Raw genomic sequence first — 9,403 nt, 5'->3', positions numbered from 1 at the left:
TACCATCACCCTCCAGCCGTCACTAAGGTCATAGTAGAACGCCAGTGCGTTGTGAAAACGACAGTCATCACCTATGTGCACCCGGACGGGAACCCCAAACGAAACGTCACCACATCGACCACCTCCACAACCTCCACCACCACCTCATCCTCCACCTGCACCGCCTCAGCGCCCTCCCCCCAAACAAGACTCCCGCCATTTTTAATTGGCCCCTGGTCATTTCCGTCGTGCGGGGGCGCTGTCTGCGGGGGCGGAGCTCATGTGCCAGTCTGCCTGGTGGGAATGACGTCATGCGCTCAACAAAAGCCACCCCCTTGTACAGGACAACAGGGTCAACAAAATCCTTGTACTAACTGGCCCCATCACAATTGGAATAACCACAGTAGGCGCAAATTTCTTACCAATATCTTTCACTTATAGTAAGCCTAAGTATACGTCGAAATATTAAAGAGTTTCATAACTGTTAAAAAACAGACTTTAAAAAAAGATGTTTTACTCTAGAAGCAAGTATAGATATCATATTATGCAGCCCGTCTGCTGCACTTGTTTGTTTCATAAATATCCTTTCTGGACTCCTCCCCAAACCCCAACCCGCGCCCCCCTCCCAAAAATGTATTTTTTATAATAACCGATTCCTGAATTCATAACAGGATAAAAGGTATTGGCCCTTATCGAGAACATTATTTTGTTTTCTGTAGCGTGAACTTATGAAAAATAAAATCAATTGATCTTGGAATGTTACTTGACGAAAGGCTTTATTTTTTTAAAGGAAGTTAGAGGTAAATATTACAGGCTGAACTTTTTCCCCATCGCACATGCATACACTACATATTTTGTTATTACATTGGGAATGAAAATGTTTATCTTCAACCTTATTATATGATAATATGTCTTAAAGTTATTTAACTTTTTTTTAAGCCACCGGTATTTGTGTTTTGTGATATTAAATGATATATTTCTGTATGTAACCTTTCCACATTAGAAACCGTAGACCCTATTTATCCTCATTAATTTGTTTGTTGTTTTTTTAATGTTTGCTCTGTTTTTTCTCGTTTCGTGTACCCTGTATATCTTTTGCATGCACATTACAATATTTTGTAAGCATGCACTGTAAACAATATAAACATGTAACAACTTCCGTATTTGCGATCTCTGTTTACATGAATAATGTTTATCAACACTGCGTGAGAGAACAGATAGGTCAACGAATCGTTTGCCTAGCTTACTTACAGAAGTTGGCAAATTTGCGTAAGGTGATACTCGACATTATTTGAAAATTTTTTTTTTTTTTTTTCATTTTATGTTACTGCATTTTCATTTTCAGGAGCGTTTCTGATTAGATAACTATCTTACATATAATAATGCTGTAAAATTTTGCTGATTTGGATTTTCCAGCTCGAAAGACGCACAATAATGATAAGAGGAAGTAGACGTTGATCACTTCAACCTTTTATTATTTACTTTCCTTTTCCTGTCGATGTCGCCTATGACATTGGAAATATTGTCAAATGTATTTTCCTGGTCTTATTTATTTGGGGTTGGGTTTTTTTCAAATTGGCTTAGCTCTTACTCATATTTGGAAAAACCACACCAACATGGACTTTCCCTAACGTTTTCTTTTTTTTCGGAAAACAGCAGAACATGACGACATGTTAGAATATATAATCGAACATTTTTGAATTTTCAAAATTCCACAACTTCTATTTTTACTTCAGTTCTCACTAGTTATAACCACTAATGCAAATTGGATGTTCCGAGATAAGTGGGGTTTTGTTGGCTTTTAAAAAATCTTCTCTAGGTGCTCCTTTAAAAAAACAGTAAGCTGATAACGTGAACAAATCTTGTACGACATGATCAGACAGCAATGCCCTTGGTGTTCGCAAACAGTATCCTGTTTGCATAATCCAAGTCAACGGATGTAATGGTAAAAAGAAAAACGTTTCACCAGGTGTGAACATTGCTTCACGTTTTTCATTCAGTGATACCATGCTGGACTTGAGAGGGGATGACCTAGTGTGAATACCAAAATGTATTATCATTATTGAACTGGAGTTTTTCAAGCTCTCTTCCCATTTGGCTCAGTTCTTTCCTATATGGCTTCGAAATCGGACTTCTAAATGATCATACTGTGTTGTTAGGGGATTAAAATACATGTCAATTAAATATACATCCTGAACCCCTATCTTAGGCCAAATATTTTTTTACGACAGCTAATCTTAATCACTGAATACTTCTGAATGCCAACTTTCATGTAATGTACACACCCATCTCCTTAATCATTTTTATTTCTCCTATTATTATATATTTTTTATTTGCAAAAATAAAACGAAAAAAAAAAACCCATAACATTATTTTTTATCGGATTATTGAATATTGAAAATCTGCTTTATTGCGACCAAATAACACACTGTAATATTTTTATTTACCTTACCTTCTTAACATTTGTTTGCATGGAAGATGTCATAAATTTGAGCATTTTGCGGATATGAAATGCCTCCTTCCAGAAACGCCCACTGGCCGCCCGTTTCCAGTCACATCTCCGCCAACCCCTCCCCCTACCACAACTACAACAACCACAACACCACTTCCTACAACAACGAAGAGGGCCACGGCGAGAACGCGACCACCAACAACTACATGTATGTTGGTCAATTTTGGTGCTCCGTATGTTCCTGTGTGTATGTTGGTACCTGTGTTGTTTTCGCGGCGAGGTTTCGTTGTCTTGTTGTGCTGTGTAATACCACTCCACCCCCACCCCACCACCTTTCTCAAACCCCAACACCATTTGCATTTAACCAGAGAGAGAGAGGGGGGGGGGAGAGAGAGAGGGAAAGAGAGAGAGAAAGATAGAGAGAGAGAGAGAGAGAGAGAGAGAGAGAGAGAGAGAGAGAGAGAGAGAGAGAGAGAGAGAGAGAGAGAGAGAGAGAGAGAGTGAGGCAGAGAGACAGAGAGAGCGAGAGCGCGAACCCCGACACAGAGAGAGAGAGAGAGAGAGAGAGAGAGAAAGAGAGAGAGATAATAAAAGGTTAGGTATAATGTTAAGTAAAAGTCTAAGTCAAGTGCAGCAGATAAGTCAGTGTCTCCCTATAGATTAGATACTACTCGGCTTTTGACACCAATTCGCTTACTACTTCAAATCCATTTAAATCCAACCCCCCAAAAATTATTCTAAGCACATGAGCACATTCAAGAGGGAAAGGATTATACTTATAGGTAAAACAGTACTTCCACAAAAGTCAACTTGTTAGGTAGAGCAGTTGTGGGATGTAAAAGAATAATTAACGGGTATCATGAAGTTGTTTTTTAAAAACTGAATACAGCCTGGGTAATTTGTAATGAGCACTTGAGAGGGACATTCATTTTTTTGTTTGTTGTTGTTTTTGTTTCTGAAGGAATTGCCAAGTTAATCATTAATAGTTTCCCCGAATTCATTTAAGAAAAAACATACCCTTTTAAGACTATTTTGATATCACCTGCTTTAAGCTCAATCAAATTCATTGACACGTTTTAAATAGAATACCAAAGCATCAAATTATAGTTCTTGTATCAATCGTACTGAAACAGAGTTCCAAAAAGTTTGCTAGTTGTACTGTTTGTACATTGACAATAATGTTTCAGACTAACCCTTCTCTCGAGTAATTTAGCTTTAAATCGCGTCTTTCTTTGCTGTTGTTGCTGTTTTGGGTTATTATATTTGTTTTGTTTTTATTTAGTTGTTTTACTTGTGATATGTTTGTTGACTTTGTCCACCTCGCCTTACCACCCGTTGTCATGGGTACGAGCACCAAAATGTGTTTCATCAGCGGTCACTGTATTCCTTGTCTTTGTGTTTGACTGCTGCGTCATGTTTACCTGTTCCTTATTACAGCAACGACCACGACAACAACAACTACACCTACAACAACAACTACAACTACAACTACCCGGAAACCTGTTGTCATAACATCGACAACGACACCGCCACCAACTACAACAACGACAACTACAAAAGCGCCAACAACGACAACAACAACAACAACGAGAAGACCAACAACAACAAGTATGGCAGTGATGCTTTGAAGGAAAAATATTATATTGCTTTATCCACCGTTTTTATTATATTTTATTTTGTTTTGTTTCAGTTTTTTGTGGATGTCCTGATTTTAAAGATATGTCTTTTTCAATTACAAAAAAATCGGCAAGGTCTATCTCCAAAGTAGGTTTTAAAGACTATTTTATATCAACTTCTTGTTTAGTTAAAGAAGGTGTGCAATGTAGTTCCTGTAGTACTAAATACATTTGCATAAAGCAGTACAGAAACCCGATGAACCTATGGTAACAGCACACATTCTCTAAAGGGTGTTTTGACAGCTTGGACCCTTATTTAATCCCAAGCCATCCTCTTTTCAGAGATGATAAACACTATTTATACCCTCACCATTCACAGAACGTGCAAAATTTCTGAATATCGTTATCTTCTAACAGCAGGTAAACATCTTTGAAATCTGTTATTTGGGGAAGCGTTCGTTTTTCTTAACCGAAAGGTATCCTGGAAACTGCGGATGGACGGAAGAATTCGCCTTTACGTGCAGTATTTCGTTTCGATAGAAAGTCATTTGTTTTCTAAGGGCGATAAATTTAGGGAGAAAAAACTGACAGATGATGTACATCATTTTTTTCTCCGTCCGTCAGTCTAACTTTTGGACTTCGTTTCCCAATCTCTAATCCGCTTCTACGGTAATGTAACAATTCGCCAGCACTGTGTAATCAGAGTTAACGGCGAAGAACTGCTGATTCACCTTTCGCCGACATGAAGCTGAGCAAGGTGATGAAAGTACCCTTTTGCCCGATAATAGTGTAATCAGTATTGAACTATGATATTCTTTGATGAATGTATCTAAAAGAGGCTGCCAGACCTACCCCGATTGCCTAATATAGCAAGTATGTTGTGGAAGCAATCTCACATTATATTGAAAGACACCAACATGCTTGACCAGGGCAGCTCTTCTCCCCCCCCCCCCCCCCCCCCCACACACACACACACCTCGCACCTGCGTCTTGGGTTAGACAGCTTTCTGTCCTGGTGGGCGTCTTTTTTTTTCTGGAGCCTATTTAGTCGTACCGTTGGTGTGGCCACATTTCGTTAGTTTGGTTCTGACGAGTAACCGATCTGTTATCCGTTGACGAAAATCCGTCTTGGAACTTCAGTATTAACAATTCATAATGTAATGTCGGCGAATGGTAAATCTCCCGCTGCTACGTACACTGCGGCAATACTGAATCTACTCCGCAAAAGAATAGATAAAAAAATATTGACGAAGAGCAAAAACTTTACTTACTGCCTTTTTCCCCCTTGCTGAATCGCGATACACGTCAATTGTAGTTTTTAAACCTCTAGAAAACAAACTACCTGCATTTACTCTGTGAGAGGGTACAAGGCAGGCATGAATAAAGTCGAGGATAAACAACATCTTAACAAGGTGTATGTGTCTGTCACCTGTCTTGTTGACGCCATCTTTTCCGTTTTTCGAGCGTTATAAATAGGATTGTTTTCATTCAAAGTTAGCATGAGAAGTTGTTGTTTTTTAAGTTCTCCTCTGTTGCGAGGTGCAGAGAGTGATAACACTTTTTTTTCTTGTTTCCTCTTTGCCAATGCTAATGAGTTACATGTTTGAGCATGACTTCTTTTTACAAATTGTATTGCTTGGCAACGAAGTGCAGAATTCTTTTTTATGTAAGAATGTTATACACTTGGAACAGCTGAATTAACTACATTGCATAACTATGTATCTGTATTTTGTACTTTCCAACAACAAAAAAAAGAAACTAATTCGATACTTCCATTTTTGTTTTTGGAATCCTTAAACTTGTTACAAAAATCACCAATCACCTAAAACATTTTGCTCTCCAAATCGTCATCATCATCAACAATGCCTTTGTCACCCTGGATCAGGATGGAGGCCACAAACAAACATTTTCCACCTTTCCCAATCATGGGCTAGTCACTTGATGTTATTCCGTGTCTTCCCACTTTTCTGTGTATCCACTTCCGTGACTCCTCCAGGTTCCACGTGATCTTTTACCTTGTGGGTTCCAATCCAACACTTTCCTTGTTATGCAGCTGCTTGACTTCATGAAAGTGTGTCCAATCCATGGCCAACACAGTCTTCCCACCTCATCTCTGACTGGGCTCTTTCTCGTTCTTCTTAACACTTCCACGTTGGTGATCCTGTCCGTCCATCTGATCCTCAGTAACTTCCTTAGACACTTGTTGAAGAAAACCTGGATGCCCTTTTTTTGCACGTCTTAGATTTATTCCATGTCTCACATCCATACAAGAAGGCTGACTTCACATTTGAGTTGAGAATCCTCAGCTTTGTTCGTAGTGAGATATTCCTGTTTCCCGAAATCCTGCTCAAAGAAATAAATGCAGTCTGTGGCTTTCCAATGCGGGACTTTATTTCAGCGCTTGCTGCTTCCTCTGTGCCAATTATACTCCCAAGATTGCAGAAGGATTCAACGTCTTCTAGTGCATTTCTCTCTATTGTGTACCTGCTCCTTTCGTAGCGGATCTATCCTTAGGACTTTTGACTTTCTGGGGTAGATCCTCAATCCAACAGACTCTGATAGGTTGTTTATAATTGTGTTCTTTTTCCAGAAAAAAAGAAATTCAAGTGTAAGTCTTCCTTAATTGATACTTCCATTTTTGTTCTTGGAATCCTTAGAATTGTTACAAAAAACACCAATTACCTAAAAATATTTGCTCTCCAAATGCACACGTATACAAAGTGTTTACTTCGATGTTACTGCATTTGAGTAGTAATATTATTGTTTTTAACGGTTTGTGTTGATCTTCAGTGTCTAGTAGAAATTTTTTGAGCGAATTTAATCTTTAAAAATGTATTTAGCCTAGGGGTTTTTTTATGTCCATTTTTACAGTAAGAACAATGGAGTACCTATTACAATATCTCTTCTTGGCAATAAAGTAGATTGAGTGAAAGCTAAAGAGAAAAAGAGGATGACGGAACCACAGAAGGAGAAAATAAAGATAAAAAGAAGAAATAAGAAAGAGAAAGAGAGAATATGAGCGTGTATCTCTGTGTGTGTGTGTGTGTGTGTGTGTGTGTGTTTGTGTGTGTGTGTGTGTGTGTGTGTGTGTGTGTGTGTGTGTTTGTGTGTGTGTGTGTGTGTGTGTGTGTGTGTGTGTGTGTGTGTTTGTGTGGGTGTGTGCGAGTAATAAAAGAAAAGAAAGAGAGGGAGTGGGAGAAAAACAAAGAGAGAAGAAGGAAGAGAGAGGAGGGTAGAGAGAGACAGAGGGAGGAGGGTAGAGAGAGGCAGAAAGAGAGAGAGAGAGAGAGAGAGAGAGAGGGGGAGAGAGAGAGAGAGAGAGAGAGAGAGAGAGGCGGGAGAGAAAACGAGAGGTGGGGCGGGATAGACGGATGCGGGAGATCAGTGCCATTATTATTTCATTGTTAATTTTATTTCTCTTTGTTGACAAGGTGGTGCAATGTCTTGTTGTAATCATGTTTTAATAATCTCCAAACTATTTACATTATGTGCGATGTAACCTTATAACCCCAAGGTCAAGAAACTTTCATTTTGTTTCATGTTATATTATTTTGTTTCAGTGCGTTGATGTTTTACCTGCCCCTTGCTTTTGTATCATACTTTTTAGGCCCAGTTTGGGACGTTATAACACCCATACAAAATACACCTGTGCAAAGATTTGCAAAACGTCATCTATATACGCCAAAATACAACTCAACACATCAGTATTATTTAAATTACTTCAGTCTGTGCATGCTTCATTTATAAAAACAACACTTCAAAAGCTGGAATAGTCTTTCAACTATGTTCTGTTATTATTGTTCAAAAGTGTTCAATCTCTGCATACTTCATTACCCCCCCCCCCTTTCCCCACCGGAAAATGTATTTTTGTTGGGGTATTTTTTTGTAATTTAAAACCAAAATTAAAAAACAAACACCCCCTTCCCCCAAACCAATATAGATGTTGGAATAGTCATTCAACAAACCCGTATCTTTATTGTTTTAAATTGTTCAATCTATGCATACTTCATTATCAGCACACCCCCCCCCCCCTCTCCAGAAAAAAGAAGTTTTTGTTTTGTTTTTGTTTTGTTTTTTATTTAAAAACAAAAAAAGTATTTTTTTTTTTAAAAACCAAAAAAAAACCCAACCAATATAGATGCTAGAAAAGTCTTTGAACAAGGCCCTGTTTCCCCAGCTACCCCTCCCACACGGCCATCCCCAAGGACGACACCAACGCCACCTACGACGAGAAGGACGACCACACCAAGACGCACCCCGCCCTCAACGCCGCGGAGAACAACTCCCACATCGAGACCCACGCTTCCTACTACACCCAAGCCCAACATACCCGGTACGACACGAGTTGAGAGTTGAGAGTAATAATTAATGTTACGGATTAATGATGATAATGATACTGATGAATAGTGATAATGGTAACAACGATGATGATGATGATGATGATGATGATGATGATGATGATGATGATGATGATGATGATGATGATGATGATGATGATGATGATGATGATGTAGAAGTAGTACAGCTACAGTAATCACACAAGAAGAAGAAGAAGAAGAAGAAGAAGAAGAAGAAGAAGAAGAAGAAGAAGAAGAAGAAGAAGAAGAAGAAGAAGAAGAAGAAGAAGAAGAAGAAGAAGAAGAAGAAGAAGAAGAAGAAGAAGAAGAAGAAGAAGAAGAAGAAAAGGAAGAAGAAGAAGAAGAAGAAGAAGAAGAAAAGGAAGAAGAAGAAGAAGAAGAAGAAGAAGAAGAAGAAGAAGAAAAGGAAGAAGAAGAAGAAGAAGAAGAAAAGGAAGAAGAAGAAAAGGAAGAAGAAGAAGAAGAAGAAGAAAAGGAAGAAGAAGAAGAAGAAAAGGAAGAAGAAGAAAAGGAAGAAGAAGAAAAGGAAGAAGAAGAGGAAGAAGAAGAGGAAGAAGAAGAGGAAGAGGAAGAGGAAGAGGAAGAGGAAGAAGAACAAGAACAAGAACAAGAAAAAGAACAAGAACAAGAACAAGAACAAAAACAAAAACCAGGACAAGAACGGGCATAACGATAATATTATTTATAATGATAACAATGACTTTAAAAAAATGGAAGAGGCTAGCCGTACTTAATGACGGCTAGACTAGTTGGCTTAAGTACGGCTAGACTGGCAGTCTAGCCGTACTTATTCTAAATATGATGGCTAGACTGACCATTTTAAAAAAATAGGCCTACTGAATTGTAAATATAAATTTTTAGTGTGCAGTACCTAAAGTATTTGTATTTGAGACGAAACCAGATGCCTTAATGACAGTGCATGCATTTTAAACCTCCTGTTTTCTAATGTTAATAGGGCCTAAGATAAGTACGGCTAGCCTGGCAGTCTAGCCGTACTT

At 38.5% G+C, this 9,403-nt stretch overlaps 2 protein-coding genes across 2 annotated transcripts in view; one reads left to right on the top strand and one right to left on the bottom strand.

Moving 5' to 3' along the window:
- The window catches only part of LOC118477910 (mucin-5AC-like), a gene marked incomplete at its 5' end in the record, with an annotated part of 9,114 nt that extends 7,095 nt beyond the window's left edge, over positions 1 to 2,019 (top strand). The window contains one exon of the mRNA XM_035970575.1: positions 1,859 to 2,019. Coding sequence (XP_035826468.1) covers positions 1,859 to 2,019 — 161 coding nt within the window. The remainder of the gene's footprint in view (positions 1 to 1,858) is intronic.
- Positions 2,020 to 8,418: 6,399 nt separating this feature from the next.
- LOC118477909 (uncharacterized protein DDB_G0271670-like) overlaps positions 8,419 to 9,403 on the bottom strand; it is a gene marked incomplete at its 5' end in the record, with an annotated part of 7,332 nt that continues 6,347 nt past the window's right edge. Inside the window, 2 exon segments of the mRNA XM_035970574.1 lie at positions 8,419 to 8,586; positions 8,589 to 9,000. Coding sequence (XP_035826467.1) covers positions 8,419 to 8,586; positions 8,589 to 9,000 — 580 coding nt within the window.

Source organism: Aplysia californica, unplaced genomic scaffold (assembly GCF_000002075.1).
Source record: "Aplysia californica isolate F4 #8 unplaced genomic scaffold, AplCal3.0 scaffold00288, whole genome shotgun sequence".
Lineage (NCBI taxonomy): Eukaryota > Metazoa > Mollusca > Gastropoda > Aplysiida > Aplysiidae > Aplysia > Aplysia californica.
Note: the sequence above shows the minus strand (reverse complement) of the source record. Positions and strands in the feature narration are given on the sequence as shown.